The 17,670-nt window shown below is 49.4% G+C and overlaps 1 protein-coding gene across 1 annotated transcript; it reads left to right on the top strand.

Annotated features, from left to right (window-relative positions):
* The first annotated feature begins 628 nt into the window (after positions 1 to 628).
* On the top strand, positions 629 to 13,423 carry Spmap2 (sperm microtubule associated protein 2). Its single transcript, XM_020163227.2, has 8 exons — positions 629 to 912; positions 1,390 to 1,503; positions 1,800 to 1,871; positions 2,364 to 2,425; positions 3,354 to 3,423; positions 4,621 to 4,738; positions 9,164 to 9,323; positions 13,134 to 13,423. Exons 1-8 carry the CDS (start codon positions 629 to 631, stop codon positions 13,370 to 13,372), a joined length of 1,119 nt encoding a protein of 372 aa, XP_020018816.1. The 3' UTR covers positions 13,373 to 13,423.
* Positions 13,424 to 17,670: the final 4,247 nt, after the last annotated feature.

Below are 17,670 nucleotides of genomic sequence, written 5' to 3'. Positions count from 1 at the left end.
GTCTCACTTTATGCCTGGGCCTGCCTGAACTACAGTCCTATTTGTGCTTCTCCATGAAGCTGGGATGACAGATACATGCCCAGCCATTGGTTGAGATGGGGCCTCATGACCTTTTTGTCCAATAAGCCTCAGACCACAGTCCTCCCAATCTCTGCCTCCCAAGTAGCTGGGAGCCACCATTTCCGGGTCCTTTAAAGAGAGAGGAAGCCATGCCTAGTAGCCCCTGCAGACTCCCCTTCAGATCTCACTCCTCAACCGATCTTGGGGTACTATGTTCACGAGGATTAACTCCGAAGCTGAACACAAATGGAGTCTGTTAGGCTCATACTAGTAATCCCAGCATTTGGGAGACTAAGGCAGGAGAACTGTGAGTTTTACACCAGCCTGGACTACTATAGGGCAATACTCTGTCAAAGAAGAAGGAGGAGAAGAATGTAGAATGTGGCCATGAATTTCCCACACCGAGCCCTGTTCCCACACCACCTGGCAAGAGCACTTGTAGACTGTGCTGGAATTGGAATGGGGATGGTGGAACCCATGGGCAGGACATTCCCCTGTTGCCACAGTGACCACACATATATTTGGGTATTGAGGGAGTGAGGCTGCAGGGTCAGGAGGGACCCAGTACATGGACGAACATCAGCAAAGTCTGCTAAGTAACCACATCTCCCAGGCTGGGGATGGGTCAGAAAAGGAGCCGGATGATGGTGCCCTCAGCTTTGAGAGTGCCATGTACGAAAACCCTTGGCTCCAGGGTCCCATGTACCAAGAAACTAACGAAGGAGAGCAGGGCTCCCAAGGTGGAGAGCTGGAGATCCCCGCTGAAGAGGTGATCGGGGAGGAGCTGCAGGAGGCTCCTGATCTGATAAAGACTCTGGAGCAAGAGGTGGAGGACGAAGTTCACGAAATAAGGTGGGTGGCAGAGAGATGGGCCCAGGCTGAGAGGAGGAGGAAGATGGTTGATGTCCTCATCATGGCCTCTTGGCCTTCCCTTCACAGTCTGGAGCTTTCTAGGAAGCAGGGGCTGCTCTGGGTAGCTTGGTCCTCCTCTGGGTCCTGGCATCGTGTAGGTATCCAGTAAACATTTGTGAGATGAGTCCCAGGAGATGGGAGCTGGCCTTGTCCCTATTTCACAGACACCTCTGAGCAGAAGTGGCCTCCTACGCCCTCTGCAGGCCAGTGACACTGGCCAGGTTGCCCTTCTGGCAAGTGGAACTGGTGTCAGCACAGGCTGTTGAGATGCCAAACTCCCTAGATAGGTCCTTGAGGGAGAGGAGAGTTGCGTGGCCAAGGTCAGAGGAAAGATGCCTGAAAAAGACCAAGCTTTCTCTAGGCCCCTACACATGGAAGGGTGGACCAGAGGCCCCCCAACACCAAACTCTCCCACAGTCAGCTATCCATTGTGGAGAAGCCTACCAGCACCTCCATGGCTAAGGGCAAGAGGAGGAGGCGACTCAGCCAGTTGGCGAGGCCCAAGACCAACTGGCAAAGTGTTAAAGACAGGTAAGGGCAGCCCATCTGGGCATAGAGGGTAGGAAGGAGGCAGGAGCCCCTCTGTATTCTTCCCAGGACTCCCTGATCCACCCCTATCTGCCCTTACTTGCATCACCTCCAGGCAGGGCGCCTAGGCAGTGAAGAGCCTGCTGGGAGGTGACATGCTAGGGCATTGGAGGTGGGGACTGCTGGGGCAAGGTGGTCCTTGGGGGCTTTCTGGGTGGGATCCAAAGGAGAAAGAGGAGTTTGGGAACAAGTGAAGACCCAGAGCCAAAGGCGGGGCCTGGGACCCTGTCTCACCGCAGGCCGGGGTGCTGTTGTAAGGGCTATGCCTGGATTTCCCCACGCAAGACGACCTTGCAGTTCTGCCTCTATTGGTGAGTTGGGGCGGTCTGTCTCCTCCCTTGTCTCCTGCCCATGCTGGGGATAAGCCAGGCTCCAGGGTTGCACTGGAGCCACCCTCTCCTCCTCTTAGGCACCAGGGACAGGGAGGGAAGGGCTCTCAGGTGGGGATTCCCTTGCCCAGGGCTGTCCCTGCCTCCGCCTTCCTGCTGTGGTCACAGCCCACTGTGCAGCGTCTGCCCCTGAGGCTTCCTTGGCTTACCTAGCTATACTTGACCTCTTCCAGCAGCCTCCATCTCTGAATACCTGCTTGTGCCCAGAAAATTTGCATTTTCCTGTGATGCTCCTTGTCCTTCCCTTACTGGACCCCTCCTACTCTTCCGTATTCTCCTTCCATTCTCCTCAGGATGCCCTTCCCATGTCACCAGCCTTCTGTCTGTGCCCCAGACCCCCAGGCTTCCCTTCCTGGGCAAGGCATGATGTCTGATCTTTGCTTCCCCTGCCCTGAGTCACCTGCTGTATTCCAGGCCCTCTGTGTACTGGACTGAGCGCTTTCTCGAGGACACTACCCTGACTATTACGGTGCCTGGTAGGTGCAGCCTCCTGGAAGCAGCCTGGGTGGCCTCTGTCTCCTTTGGGGTCTGAACTGTTCTGTCCAGTGTACTGGCACTGGTCTCCTGGGTCTGAGAACAAAGATGGTGCAGTTACTTCCCTCCCCAGTGTGGCCCTACTCCCACTGGAACCCTGGGTTTCCCTCCCCTTCCCCATCTTCCAGGAGCCCCTTTCCAAGGTCCTTTCTCTAAATTGTTCATCGGGCAACCAGAGTCCCGGAGACCAGTCCTGGGGTGAGGGTTGGGGGGCAGAATAATCAGGATATGAATGGGGTTAGTATTTGCTTTACAAAAAGACCCCTGGCCTTCCTCCCAAAATGAGTTCCACCCTTCTTTGAGAGTGTGGATCCCTTCGAATAAATCATCCCAAGAGGGTCTTGGTGGTGCAATGTGATTCCACCTACTCAGGAGGCAGAGACAGGAGAATCATGGTCTGAGGTGAGCCTGGACAAAAGCACAAGACCCTATTTGAAAAGCAAAAAAAAAAAAAAAGCAAAAGGACTGGGAGAGCATCTCAGTGGTAGGGTGCCTGCCTAGAAAGTGGGAGGCCCTGAGTTCAATTAACAAACAAATCCTAAAAAAACAAAGCCTTGGAAACCCAAGGCCTACACTAACTTCAGACCAAAATCTAGTTTCCCTTGTGCTATTTTCCTGGGAAAGAGCTATGTACTACACTGCAGCTCCAGCCCTGTTCATCTGTCCTGTGAGCCCCTGAGGCCACTGTCCCTACAACAGGGCAGCTGAGGCCATCTCTCTGTAAGGTGTCTTTTCCCTAAGTTTTCAGTCTGTGCCTTCTTTCTGGGCCTATGGTTAGCAGAACTCAGCATGCAGAAACTTTGGGGTGGGCAGTTTTTTATGCTGGGCCCGGCATTGCTGCGGTGACTGGTCCATTTCCCATTCTGCTAGCGGTGTCTTGCCGAGTGGAAGAGTTGGCAAGGCCCAGGAGGTTCTACTTGGAGTATTACAACAACAACAGGTAAGGGAGGAGGGTTGGGTGGGTGCTGTACAGCAGAGAACTTTTGCATGTTTCCTTTTCTTGGAGGAACTCCTCAAGGGCAGGTCCATGTCTTAGGGTTTGGGTCACCTGACCTTCCTGCTGGTGTCTGATGCCCTAGCAGGTTCTTGACCCCATTATCCTAACGCCACCTATAAAATGAGGGTTGTGGATATGGTGCACACATGTGCTCAACAGGTGCGTGGAACAGTAAGCACTCAAATGGAGGTGCCATGTCCACCATTCTGTTGACTCTGAAAGGTAGGTAATGTAGGACACAGTGTTACTTTATTCCACATTATAGCACGCTGTTCCCTCCCTGTCAGAGTCCCCATGCTTCCTCAAGGTGTTCTTCAGAGCCATTCAGACGTCAGCTTCCCATCTTTATGCACACGAGGGAAAACATCACAATGTGAACGGCTGAAGCATGTCCCAGTGCATTAAGACACTTCGGACTTGGAGATGTGGCGCAGGTGTTCTTCTACATTGGTGTTCATGCCTGTGTTCGCACACAGTGGCTTTTTGTCTGAGGGCTGACATTGTAATCTGAGCCCAAGTGACACAGAGATCACACTCTACACCTGTGCAGGCAAGGATGCACACAGCTCAGTCACGATGATTTCAGCGTGAGCAGCTACTCTGGGCATGCAAGGGTGAGGACAGCCTGCAACTTCTGCCATCTGGCTGACAGCATTTGTAAGCTGTGTCCCAGACTCACCTAGGCCAATGTGAGGCTCAGCCTCCGCATCAGCAAGGCAGGACTTTGTTCCTGGGCAGGGCATAACTAAGTGTTAGGAGGCACGGGCCGAGCGAGCTCAGTGTAGACAATTTTCCTGCTTTTTGTGGCAACTGGAGGACAAATACTTTATTGCTAGGTCCATGGTCTTGAGAGGTTCCGGATGGTGGGTGGGGAGTGGGCCTGGGAGGGCTGTCACCATGCAGGGGACAGATAAAGAGCTCACCTAAGCTAAGTACTGAGCTGGACATCTGGGAGATTTGGGGAGACTTGTCCCAGGGTTCATTGAGTCTCTCCTTGGGGGCATTTTCATGTTTCATGAGCCCCCATGTTCTCAGGCTCCTTTCATCCCAGAAACAAGCTGAGCTGGATGATATGCACACATGGAGGCTCACAGATGCCCACTAGGAGGGCTGACAGTCTAAACTGCGCATGTCTCTTAGGACCACACCCATCTGGCCCATCTCTCGGCCCACCTTGGAATACAACGCGTCTAACCGGCTGAAGGAACTGGCTGTCCCCAAGGTCCGGAATAACATTTGGAGCATCAATATGTCCGAGGTAGGTAGAGTTGGCCACCCACCCCACGCAGGTCACAAGGGTAGGGACAATGAAGGAGGCTGCCGTTATTGGGCATCGGGCTGGGGGCCAAGAAGGCACAGGTTCTTTTTTTTTTTTTTTTTTCATTTTTCTTTTATTATTCATATGTGCATACAAGGCTTGGTTCATTTCTCCCCCCTGCCCCCACCCCCTCCCTTACCACCCACTCCGCCCCCTCCCTCTCCCCCTCAATACCCAGCAGAAACTATTTTGCCCTTATTTCTAATTTTGTTGTAGAGAGAGTATAAGCAATAATAGGAAGGAACAAGGGTTTTTGCTGGTTGAGATAAGGATAGCTATACAGGGCATTGACTCACATTGATTTCCTGTAGGCACAGGTTCTGGTACAATCAATGCAAGAGTGCCAGCTCTGCTGGGCAGGCACGTTCACTGGTTACTTCTGGAAACTTCTGTTTCCTTTCTCTTGGCCTGTTGGGGTAATCCTTCCCTGCCCTTGTCAGCCTAGAGCAGCATTCAAACTTTCTGTTTACACTCAGGCATTGCGACCATTTCAGGTCAGAGATTTTAGAAAGTTCAGTGCATTCTGAGTAAGACACTTGTCTCAGGGGGTGGCTCAGTGGTGGTGCGATGGCCCAGTGGAGAGTTTCTATTTTCTCTGCTTGACTGTGTACAGTCCACCTGGCTCCATTGGTCCTGTCCCTTCTTTGTTCCCAGATGCTGGGGGTTGGGGTCGAAACTGTGGACTTGAGCTACTTCTTTCACTCAGCATGATGTTCCCAAGGCTCTGCACACAGCACTGGCTTGTTCCTATTTTCTAGAGTGAAGTTCAAGTCACTGGCCCTGGGCCTCGCTCTTACTCACCTAGAGGGTCTTTGGCATGAGTCTATTTTCTGGCTATTGATAAAGCTGCCATGAAGGGTTCACACACAGGTCCTGCAGAGGCTTCAGCTTTCTATGTCTGTGGCAAATATTCCTGTCACCTAGTGCCTTCTGCTCCTTGAGCTGCACAAACAGCCTTCTACTGCAGTTGTGCTAGTCTGTGCACTCCCAGCCCATCTCAAGGTCAGACGCCCTGCTTCGACAGCATTTGGTGTTGTCTGTCCACTTGTTTGATGAGTTGCTTCTTTGTCTACACATTCTGGACATTCTGACATCCTTGGTGTTTCCGGTCATTTTAATCTGTGTGGCCATTTGCCAGACATGCTGGTGACTCACGTCTGTAATCCTAGCTACTCAGGAGGATTGTGGTTCAAAGCCAGCCCAGGCAAATAGTTAGCCCGATCCTTTCTCAAAAAAACCCATCACAAAAAAATAGGCTTGGTGGAGTGGCTCAAGGTGAAGGCCCTGAGTTCAAGCCCCAGTACTGCAAAAAAAAAAAAAAATTTAAAGTAAGTCCTGATAACATAATCATCTCCCTTATAAGCACTTCAGTGTGTGTGTGTTTCTTAACAGACAAGAACATTTAAAAAAAACAGCAAGAAAGCCAGGCACCATGGCTCAGACCTATAATCCCAGCTCCTTAGCAGGGAAAGGGAGGATCTTGGTTTGAAGCCAGCCCAGTCAAAAAGTTAGTGAGACCCCCATATCAACCAATAGCAGGGCACAGTGGCTCACGCATGTCATCCCACTTACAACCCAGCTACGGGTGGCATCGGTAGGAGGATCGCAGTCTGAGGCTGTCCTGTGGGCAAAAAATAACTAAAGCAAGAAAGGGCTAGGGATACAGCCTCAAGCTGTAGAGCACCTGCCTAGCAAGCATGAAGCCCTGAGTTCAAGCCCCAGTACCACCCCCAAAAAATGATTACATGACATCAAAATGTTCAGTGTGTTGTTTTCCTATTGTCTCAAAGATGGCCTTTCATGGTTGGTTGTTTGAATCTGTATCCAAAGCTGCACATAGTTCTTTCAAATTGCTCTGCCTGGAGATGCACCTGTCACCTTTCTGCATCTTGGCCTCGCTCTCTAGTCCAGCATTCAAACCACTCCAATGCCTTGGCCCTCCTGTGCTGCAAACTGTCCATGGTTCTGCCAGAGCTGTGGGAGAGCGCTGCAATTTCTGAGCATGGAAGGAAGGCTCATGGAGGTTAAACGTCAGGCCTCTTCTGGATTGCACATGTATGCCCTCTGCCCAGAATACATTTCCTATCCACACGTGACTCTCTGCACTCAGGATTCACCATCCTGTCCAACCCCAGCTCCGAGCCTGGCTGGTGGGGTAGCACCAGATACCCATAATATCTGTGACCGTTACTAACTTCCCACCTGTCACAGTCTCTGGCATGTGGCTTAGACCCCCAAACTAGGCTCCCTGAGGCAGGGCCAATCCTCTTTCTGTGGGTCGTGGCCTTTCTAGACTTAGCCTTGTACACAGGGAGCTGGCGATGGGCCAGACAAGGGACAAAGGTTAAAACAGGATAAACATATGAAGACAGGAGCAGGAAGCCAAAGGTCTTGGAACCACATATGTAGTTTAAGGGGTAGGTGTGTGGCAAAGGCCGGGAGCTCAGGCTGGTGTTTGGTGATTGAATAGCTGATGCTGTGTTGAAGTAAACAAACTTGATGGAGCATGGATTCTTAGAATTTATCTGCGGAGCAAAAGTGCCAGGTTTCTTGGTCAAATGCCTGCCAGGGATTCCTTTCACTATCCTCTTTGCCACAGCCAGCCAAATGCTGTACCCACAATCCCACCTCAGCAGCCCCTCTAGGGCCTCATTCTACCCTCCCACTTTGACCAGGTTGTCATCATTTTCCTAATGCGTTTCTTTTATTCCCTTTATAGACTTATAAAGGGCATTAATGGTGTTTAATTTAATTAATTAATTTTTGTGGTACTTGTGTTTCAACTCAGGGCCTCATGCTTACTAGCAGGCATTCTACCACTTGAGCCACACCCCCAGGCCTTTTTTACTTTAGTTATTTTTCAGGTAGGCTCTTGTGCTTTTCCCAGGCTGGCTTTATACTACGATAAGTTTTCCAGACTGTGGTGCCTCTGGTGTAGCTGGGGTTATAGTCACACACCATCATGCCTGGCTTGTTTGTTGAGATGGGGTTTTGCTAACTTTTTGCCTGGGTTGTCATGGAACTGTGATCCTCCCAATCTCTGCTTCCTGAGTAGCTGGGATTACATGTGTGAGCCATAGTTCTGGCCTTATCTTTACTTATTGATTTATTTATTTTGGCAGTATTGGTTTGAACTCAAGGCCTTACACTTGCTAGGCAAGTGTTCTACCACTTGAGTCATGTCTATAGCACTTTTTGCTTTAGTTATTTTGCGGATAGTCTCAAGTTTATGCCCAGGCTGACCTGTACTGTGATCCTCCTATTTATACTTGCCGCATAGCTGGGATGACAGTTAAGTGTCACATGCCCAACCATTGGTTGAGATGGGGTCTCTAGGACTTTTTGCTCAGGCTGGCCTTGAACCAGGATCCTCCTGATCTGTGCCTCCTGAGTGCACAGCCTTATTTTTTCATTTTTTTGTGTTGGGTATTTTTTTTCTTTTATTCATAGGTGCATACAATGTCTGGGTCATTTCTCCCCCCTTCCCCCTGCCCCCTCCCTTACTCCCCCGCCCTCTCCCTCACCCCCCCGCCCCCTCCCTCTCTCTCATTTTTATTTTTTTGATGGGACTGGATGACACCAACGTGATTTAACACCCTCTTAGCCACCCAGATCCAATATCATAATGACCACGTGTATCCCCCAACTCTGAAAGTGTAAGACTGAGAAACGGGGACCACTACTTTGAGTCCTTACTTTTATTTCCTGTATGGGGAGCAGGAAATGTTTCTCTTTTTTCCCCATTTCTCCCCACTTTTATCTTGTTATACTAAATTCCTTTCCTGATAAACTTGACTATGATTTTTACTATATTTTCCACGTCTTGCCTGAATTCTTCTCTAGCTGGAGAGAAGAACCAAGATAGATGCCAGTACCAAACTTTTCAGTAACACAAAGTACTGAGTTCAAATTCCAGTCCCATAAAAAAAAATAAAAATGAAAAAATAAGGCTGGCACCTGTAATCCTAACCACTCAGGAGGCAGAGATCAGGAGAATCCTGGTTCGAGGCCAGCCTGACCAAAAAGTCCTGGAGACCCCAACCATTGGTTGAGATGGCATTTAGGCTGCTCTCCTGCTGGCTGAGTGACTCAAGTGGTTGAGTGCCTGCCTTGCAAAGGTGAAGACTTGAGTTCAAACCCTAGTACTGCCAAAAAAAAAAAATAGACTGTGCCATTTGGCCACCTCCCATGGGATAGGGTTATTGATTTGGAGGAAGTCTTTGTATATGATGGATACTAATCCTTTGCTGAACACATTGCAAACTAAGTTCTTCCCAGTTTTTCTCTTGTCCTTCAGGGTTATTAAAGGGGTCTTTTTAAGTCAGGTTCCATGAGGAATTATAAACTGATTCACACTGTTCCCAGGTGTCCCAGGTGTCCAGGGCAGCCCGGTTGGCAGTCCCCAGCCCACGGATCCTCCGGCTGGCAAAGCCCAGGGCCCCAGCCACCCTATTGAAAGAGTGGAACCCATTGCCGAAACCCAAGCCCCATGTGTCTGACTACAACCGCCTCCTTCAGCTGGCCAGTGAGTAGACGCCCTGGGGTCCAGATCTCCGTGACTTCTTTATGAACACTGCGGGGTGAGGGGTGAGAAGATTTGGGTTTGAGGTCTGCTTCTGCCAGATTTATGCTTCTTTCTTTCTTCATCATCTTCTTGAATTGCAGACCAGCATCAGGATCCTGGGACAGCTGGACCTCAGCCAGTGCAGGGTCTCCTGAGCTGGCAGAGGGGTCCCTTCCTGGGGTGGGGTGGAGAAGCAGGAACTAGAAGACATAGCAGAGCGTGTCATCTGAGGGTCTCCTAGCAGGAAAGTGAGTGCAGGAGATGGAGCTGGGGCAGAGCAGGAACCAGGGAGCCACACCCAGTTGTGAGGGCAGCTTTGAGAAGTTCCTTCCTGTGCTTCGAGTCAATCACCCACTCCCCCAGGGATGAAAGGAGTAGGTACCTAATTGTGGAAAATTTGGAAAGGCAGAAAACCCTAAAGAAGAAAGTAAAAATCACATCCTTGCCATGGCCTAAAGACAACATACTTCACACATATAATGGGCAGGCATACTTGTGCAACTGTGTACATGTGAGTGAGCCACACGTGCCTCTTCTGGTCACTTGGAAAGAGCCCTAAGTTCTCTCCCATTGCCACATCCATATCCAGCCAGCCAGAATCCTGTGGGCCCCACCTTCAGAACACAGGGGCCTCTTGGCCCCACTGGGCAGAGACCTTCATTATCTGCCACCGTCCTCCCCCATCACCAGCCTGTTTTGCACATGATAGCCAGCTGGGTCTTGGTGAGCTTCAGCCAGATGCCACTCCTGCTTTTGGCTCTCCCTGTGTCATTCCACCTCTGAGCTCTGGGCACCATCTGCAAGCTTTTTCTCCATGACACTGCAGCCTCCTATGAGTGATAGTGTTTAACGTGTCTCTTCATTGCATGTGACCTACTATGTGCCAGGCCTGAGAGGCTACAAGCCTTGAAAAGTCACTGTGTCTCCCTCCTTTTGGTCTGTGATTGCCAGGGAGGTCAGTCAGCCATTTAGGCTGACTCTCTTCCCCACTTCTTCCCTTGTTTTCTCCTTCTTGGGTTTTGGTTTATGATTTGGAGCTGCTCTTTATATAAGATGGTTACTAATCCTTTGTCGAACACTCTCAGATGACTTCTTCCCATATGTCTCGTGTTTTAAATTTGCTTGTAGGGTCTTCTGTCTGCTGGTTCATGCATTCCTTCCCTCAGTGTTTGTTAGGAGAGGGTTGAATGAGAGTAAGCGTGAGCATGGACACACACTGGGTGAGTTCACCCCTCCCACCTTGACTATGCACCTGTCTACACACTCATTCAGCTCTCATTCATTGACATGTGTGGGTGAGGATGGCGCGAGGCTGTGTGTTCAAACAGCAGGTGTACTAGGGTTCTGCAGAAGAACAGAGCCAATAGAATATATAATATATATTATGAAAGGAGATATTTTGGATTGGTTTACGTGACTAAAGGCTGGATAGTCCAACAGTGGCCACGTACAGTTGGAGAGGCAAAGAACCCAGTAGCTTCTCAGTCCAAGAAGCTGGAGACCTCAGACTGTGGGGGACCAAAGATGCAGCCCCAGTTCAAGGCTGAAGGCCTGGGAGCTCCCTGGAGATGACTGATAAGAGCCATGCTGAAAGGCTACAACTGGAATCCTGTGTCCATAGGTGATGGCAGCATCAGTAGACGCACTTGTCAGAAGAGTGGAGCTTGCATGTGCTGGCTTCCTCTTCTTTTTTTTTTGATGGTACTGAGGTTTGAACTCAGAACCTTGCATTGCTAAGCAGGTGCTCTTCCACTTGAGCCATTTTTGCTCTAGTTATTTTTTGGATTAGGTCTTGAACTGCAAGCCTCCTTCCTATGCCTTCCAGTAGTTGGGATTGTAGATGCATGCACTACTTCTCAGCTTGTTGGTTGAGATGGGGTCTCTAACTTTTGCCGGGGCTGGCCTTGAACTGCTAGTCTCTTGATCTCCACCTCCAGAATAGCTGGGGTTATAGTGTTAGCTGCCACATCAGGATCATCTTCCACTTTTGTTCCATTCAGGCTCCCAATCTATTGGAAGGTGCTGTATACATTCAGGGCTGGTCTTTCCCCCTCAGCCCACATGTCCAATCTTCTCTGGAAACACCCTTCCAGACACACCCAGAAGTATTAACTTCCTGGATTCTCAATCCTGTCAAGTTGACAATCAAGATTAACCATCTCAGAAGGTGCCCACCCACAAAGGGCTGTGACTGGCATTTTTTTTTTTCTGATGCTGGGGTGGAGCCCAGGTCCCTGTATGCCAAGCATGTGCTCTGCCACTGAGTTTGCACCCCAGCCTGGGAGAGCAACTGAGGGGTGTTGAACTGTGGTACTGAGAACAAGCTCGTGGCCCTGTTTCTGAGTTCACACGGTACTGGGTGGGCTTCATTGACACTGTCAAGCCATGACTGATGGAATTTAAAAGTACAGATGGCAAAAGGGCTGGCGGATTGGCTCAGGTGGTAGAGCGCCTGCCTACCAAGCACCAGGCCCTGAGTTCAAACCCCAGTGCCGCAAAAATAAATAAAAAATAAAAAATCTTTAAGCTTGGCACCGGTGGCTCACATGTATAATCCTAGCTACTCAGGAGACGAAGATCAGAAGGACTGCAGTTCAAAGCCAGCTAGGGCAAATAGTCTGTGAGACCCTATCTCAAAAAAAAAAAAAATCCATCACAAAAACGGGCTGGTGGAGTGGCTCAAGGTGTAGGTCTGAGTTCAAACCTCAGAAAAAAAAAGTACAATTGGTACAGTGGTAGAAATTCTCCAGTTCTCAGAGTTCAAGGAGAGTTCATCCTTCCTGTCTCACAGGGGCCACTGAGGCTCAGCTGCTGGTCTGTTTACTGGTCCAGGATATTTGTTGCAGAGCTTCTGTCGCTGCCAGGATCTGCCTGCTGGGGGAAGGGGCTCTACTTTCTCTCTCCAGGGGCTTCTGAGGAGCCTGGGCTGTCTATATAGAACAGGGTGGCCTTTGTTCATTTACAATGAGGCCCAAGCAAAGAGGGTTTGGAAGGAGGCTATAGCTCCCCTCAAAGGTGAGGCCTGAAGCCCCCAGAGATGGAAGATGGGGTGCAGCCCATCTACTGAGGGATGTGGTGATCACCTCTCTTCCTGGCTTCCCAGGAGACTGTGCTGTGAACAATGCCAACCAGGAAGAGGGGTCCAAGGCCACCAGCCAGGAAGAGGAAATGTTCCCTTGCTGCCCCCTTTCATAGTGGCATCAGAGGAGGATAGAAGGGACAAAAGGCAGACCCCTCCTTGCTTCTGACCACCAGGGAAGCTGTGTGTGTTGGGGGTATGCGAGTTCTCTTAGCTGGCCTCTATATCCTCCTTTCTGGGAAATGTGGCCAATTGAAATGTTTTTTCTTTACACCTCTTAAAGGGTGGTTTTTATTACATTTACAGAGTTGTACAACCATCACTATTATGTAGTTCTAGAACATTCCATCACCCAAAAGGAAATCCCATCCCTATGAGCACCCTGTTCACTCCCCAGCACCTGGCACCCATGAGTCCACTTCCTGTCTCTAGATTTGCCTGTTCTAGATGTTTCTTATCAGTGGGGTCACACGCTGTGGGGCCTTTTGTGTCTGCTTCTCACTGAGTGCAATGTCCTCAAGGTCCCTCTGACAATGTTGTGTCAGAGTTTTACTCCTGTTTGTGGCTAAGTGATGCTCCATCCATGGGGATGGAACACATTGTGCTGTCATTCCTCTGCAGATGGACAAACTGAGGTTTACAGCTTTGCCTGAGAAGGCTGAACCCTGGGGTGCTTCTCTTCTGCCCTCTAGTGCCCAAGGTCCAGTCAGACAAGTGCGTTCCTGACCGCAGCCCTCGTTGGGAGGTGCTGGATGTCACCAAGAAAGCAGTGGCCACTCCGCGGATCATCTCGCTGGCCAAACCCAGAGTGCGCAAGGACCTCAACGAGAGCTACGACCCTTACTACATCTCTCCAGCCTCCCTGGTGGCTCGGGCGTCCCCGCGCCTCTATGAGCTTGCCACCCCCAAAAGCATCACCAAGAAATTGTGACAGCCAGGCCTGGTTCTCAGCCTGTCCCCAGTAAATACCCAAGTGCATCTTCACCTGTGTACGTGATTGCTCTGAGCTTTGTGGCCTGGGTAGGGGGTGGGCAGGAGGCCAAAGGATGAGGCTAGAACAATAATAATGTTTATTTTCCCATCTATCTGTGATTTGTACAGCACTTTTATTTCTCAAGTCACTTGCCCACTATCTCCAGTGCCCCTGAAGTCAGACATCAGCCCAGAATTTCCCCTCCGAGTCTCCTAAACCCAATTTGTCAGTCTAGGTGACTTTCAGGTGCCCACCAGCACCTCAAACTTAGGACAGTGTCCCTAATAAACCTAATAGTTGTGCTGCATGACTTACTGATCCTCACAATGACACAAGTAGGAGAGAAGATGAGCAGACCCATTCTAAGAAGAGGAGGCCAAGGCTCAAAGAGGTTAGAAAAAGGCCCACAGTCTGCCAAATTCATGTATTGAAATGGCCACTCTCAAGGTGATGGTGTTAAGGTGAGGCGACAAGAGAGGGGACAAGGCCAGGAAGGTTGGGCTCTTGTGTTTATGAAAGCTGGGTGCAGTGGCTCACACTTGGGAGGTGGAGATCGGTAAGATTAAGGTTCAGTTTCAGGTCAGCCCTGGCAAAAAGTTAGCAAGATTCCATCTCAACCAATGGTTGGGTGCAGTGGCATGCATGTGTCATCCCAGCTATGCAGGGAAGCACAGATAGGAGGATTGTGGTCCAGGCCAGCCTGGTCATAAAGCGAGACCCTATCTCAGTAAATAACCAACACAAAAAGGGCTAGGGATGTAGCTGAAGTGGTACAGTGCCTATCTAGCAAGTGCAAGCCCCTAAGTTCAAACCCTAGTACTGAGAGCAAGAGAGAGAGAGCAAGAGAGAGAGAGACCTGAGAGAGAGACCCCAGCCCTCTTTTGCCATGTGAGGTCATGGCACACATCAGCAGCATGCAGCTGGGAAGAAGGGCCTCACCAGAACCTGACCATTCAAGCCTCAATCTCAGCCTTTCAGCTTCCAGAACTATGAGAAACAGATTTCTATTGTTTATAAACTTCTCAGTCTATGGCAATTTGTTACAGCAGCACAAATGGACTGAGACATTTCCCATGTTTATAGCAAATCACACCAACAGGATGATTTAAAACTGCACACATTCATTATCTCTCAGTTCCCTTGTCAAAATCTGACACGAAACTCCCTGGGCTACAGTTCCTGTGTGGCAGGCAGGCCTGGTTCCTCCTGGAGGCTCCATGCAGGATCTATGTCTGCCTGTTCCAGCGTTTAGATGCCCTGCACTTAGGAGGGGCTCGTGGCTTCTTCCTCCCTCTTCAGAGCCAGCAGTGCAGTGCCTCCCAGCCTCTCTCTGCCTCTGACCTCCTGCCTCCTCCTTATGAGGACCCTGTGTGACATTGGGCCTGGATGATCCAGGGTGATCCCAAGATCATGGTCTTTAACTTAACCACAAGGAGAAAGTTCCTTTTGCCCTGTATTATGCCATGCAGGTCCTGGGGACTAGGATGTGAAAGTGTTTGGAGTTGTTGCCTAACCGACCACAGTGGGAAGATTTCCTTCTCTCTGAGACCCTAAACCAAGCCCCCTACTTCACTGCCTCTGATTGGTTCACTCAGGAGCCAGCCACTGGGTTATGACTGTGGAGTTGACTGTCAGACCCTGAGTCATGAGCCCGAAAATCCATTGTCACAAGTCCTAAGTTTTCCGAGGACATTTATTTGTTCGGTAGTTTAGAGAAAGTGTATTGAGTGTTTATGGGCTCACACCTAGGTGTGTTCAGAAGAAAATGGTTTAAAAAAATCAGTATCTCCATCATCTCAGATGACAGGATGGGAGAGAATCCCTGAACAGAGCAAAGTTCTTAGAGGCTGGGTACCCGGCCCACACAGTGCAACTGCTTTTGGACTTGGGGACAGAGGTGTCTGGCCTGCCTGTGAGAAGCAAATGGATTCTCAACTTTGTACTGCTCAGGACATGTCACCGGGAACCGACCTTAAAAGGGGCATCTGTGAGGAAGGACCTGAGTGGACTGACCCAGACTCAGTGCCTACGTAGGAGGATGTCACCTACCCCGGATATACTCACATCAGTGATTGGCAGCTTGTGTGCCCTGAGTGGGGCGGGCTTAGTATGTGATGGATTGGACAATGACCCTGAGTATTTCCAGGCCCTAGTCCCTGACATCTATCAATATGTCTCCTAAAACAGCAAAGATTTGATGAAGATCCCAACATGGGAGACTACCCTGGGTTAATCACATAATCACAGGAGGGAGGCAAAAGGAACTCTGACTATGGGAGAGGGAACTGTGGCCCCAAAGCAGATGTCATGAAGATGACAAAGGGACCCAAGGCATATGGCTCCGGAAGAAAACAGATTGGCTCTAAGGGCCCTGGGGGAACAGGGCTCTGATGGCCCCTGATTTCTGCCCAAGAATCCATTCTGACCTCTGTATATTGAATGTGTGGTAACTTGTTACAGCAGCAATAGGAACTAATACACACTAGAGACCACAGAAGTTGACTTGCAAGTAGAGAGTATAGAGATCTTGAGGGACTGAGCAGAGTGACTCTCAGGTGACTCAATGATCCAATTTCTGAACCAAGGGAAATTGAGCCAGGGCTCTTCATACTGGTAACCATCAGAACAAAACAAGATGTTTAAACCAGTCAGTGTTCAAAATGATGTGTGAGCTGTTTTGACAAAAGTCACCTCATATTTTAATAGTCTTATCCAAACTAAAGAACAGATATGTCTTTAAAATATAACGTTATAGGCATGGTAGCTCGTGCCTATAATCTCTGCTATTTGGGAGGTGGACATGGGAGGATAGTGGTTCAAGGCCACCCTGGGTAAACATTAGAAAGACCCCATCTCAACAAACAAGCCAGGCATGGTGGTACACCTCAGTAATCCCAGCTATCCAGGAGGCTGAGGTAGGAGGATCAAGGCCTGAGACCTGCCCCAGGCAAAAAGCCTGAAATCCTATCAGAAAAATAAATCAAAAAGGGCAAGACATGACTTAAGTGGTAAGGCACTTGCCTAGCAAGTGCAAGACCCTGAGTTCAAATTTCAGTAACATTATAAACAAATAAAGCATAACATCACACCTGCAGAATGACTTGTGCAGTCTTCATTGAGCAGCACAACTCTAAAGCCACACTTTTCTATGTCTGTTCTCTGCTTTTGGCAATAAAATTAGTCTGCTTCATTGTGGAAAACATTATTTTGCACTTGTTTGTGGAAAACCCAATAGATTAATTAAACAGTTAAATCTCTCTCTTTAAGATGCTGCTTTGGAGGATAATTTGCTCATATATAGGAAAGTTGAAAGTGTGTATTATCTACAATTTAACAATTCCCTCTGGGTATTTGTCCCCAAAAACTCTTTTCTGTACATGTGAGAAAACATGCATAAAACTTTCACTAGAACATTATTGTCATCGTGAAGGAGCAGGTAGACAGAATGACCAACGGCAGGGGGTAAATAAACACGTGCTGATCCAGCCATACCGTGGATATCATAGTCCAGAAGAAGTGACGAGAATGAGAAGTAGAAATGCACACACCTACCTTTGAAACCCAACGACACAGGGCTCGGGTGCAGCTCAGTGGCAAGTGCTTGCCTAGCATACACAAGACCCCAGATTCCATACCCAGCATCACAAACTAAAACCAAAACCAAAAGCAATTGATAACATCTGTGACCTTGAACTAATAACAAAGCACATAAAGGAAGAAGGCTGCAAAGTGAAGGGGAGGTTACTAGGAGTGTGGGGCATGATCTCAGATAAGGCTGGCACAATGCAGTTTGCATAGGCATGAGCACACCCTGAGGGAAGAACACAGTAATTCTTTCTCATTGTGCCAGGCACAGGTGTGCAGACTGGCAGCAGGAGCTTCCCTTCTCCAGTTTGACCTGAACTAGAGAGGGATGCAGAGCTGAGCAAGGATCACACAGGAGACTCTATTCCAGGGAAGGGGTCCTCCCTTAAGCAGGGTGTTGGCATGGGCTGTCCTTTGAACAGCCCTGCTGTGCCAACCTACCTAGCTAGAGAAAAGCAAACATAAAAGAATTCATGAGTTGTGCATCAGTGGCTCATGCCTGTAATCCTAGCTACTTGGGAGGGAGAGATCAGGAGAATCTAGGTTTGAAGCCAGCCTGGGCAAATAGTTCTTAAGATCCTATCTTGAAAAATCCTTCACAAAAAAAAAAAAAAAGGGCTGGTGGAGTGGCTCAAGGTGAAGGCCCTGAGTTCAAATCCCAGTACTGCAAA

Source organism: Castor canadensis, chromosome 14, assembly GCF_047511655.1.
Source record: "Castor canadensis chromosome 14, mCasCan1.hap1v2, whole genome shotgun sequence".
In the NCBI taxonomy this organism is placed as follows: domain Eukaryota; kingdom Metazoa; phylum Chordata; class Mammalia; order Rodentia; family Castoridae; genus Castor; species Castor canadensis.
The sequence above is the reverse complement of the archived record's forward strand: the minus strand, read 5'-3'. Positions and strand labels throughout refer to the sequence as shown.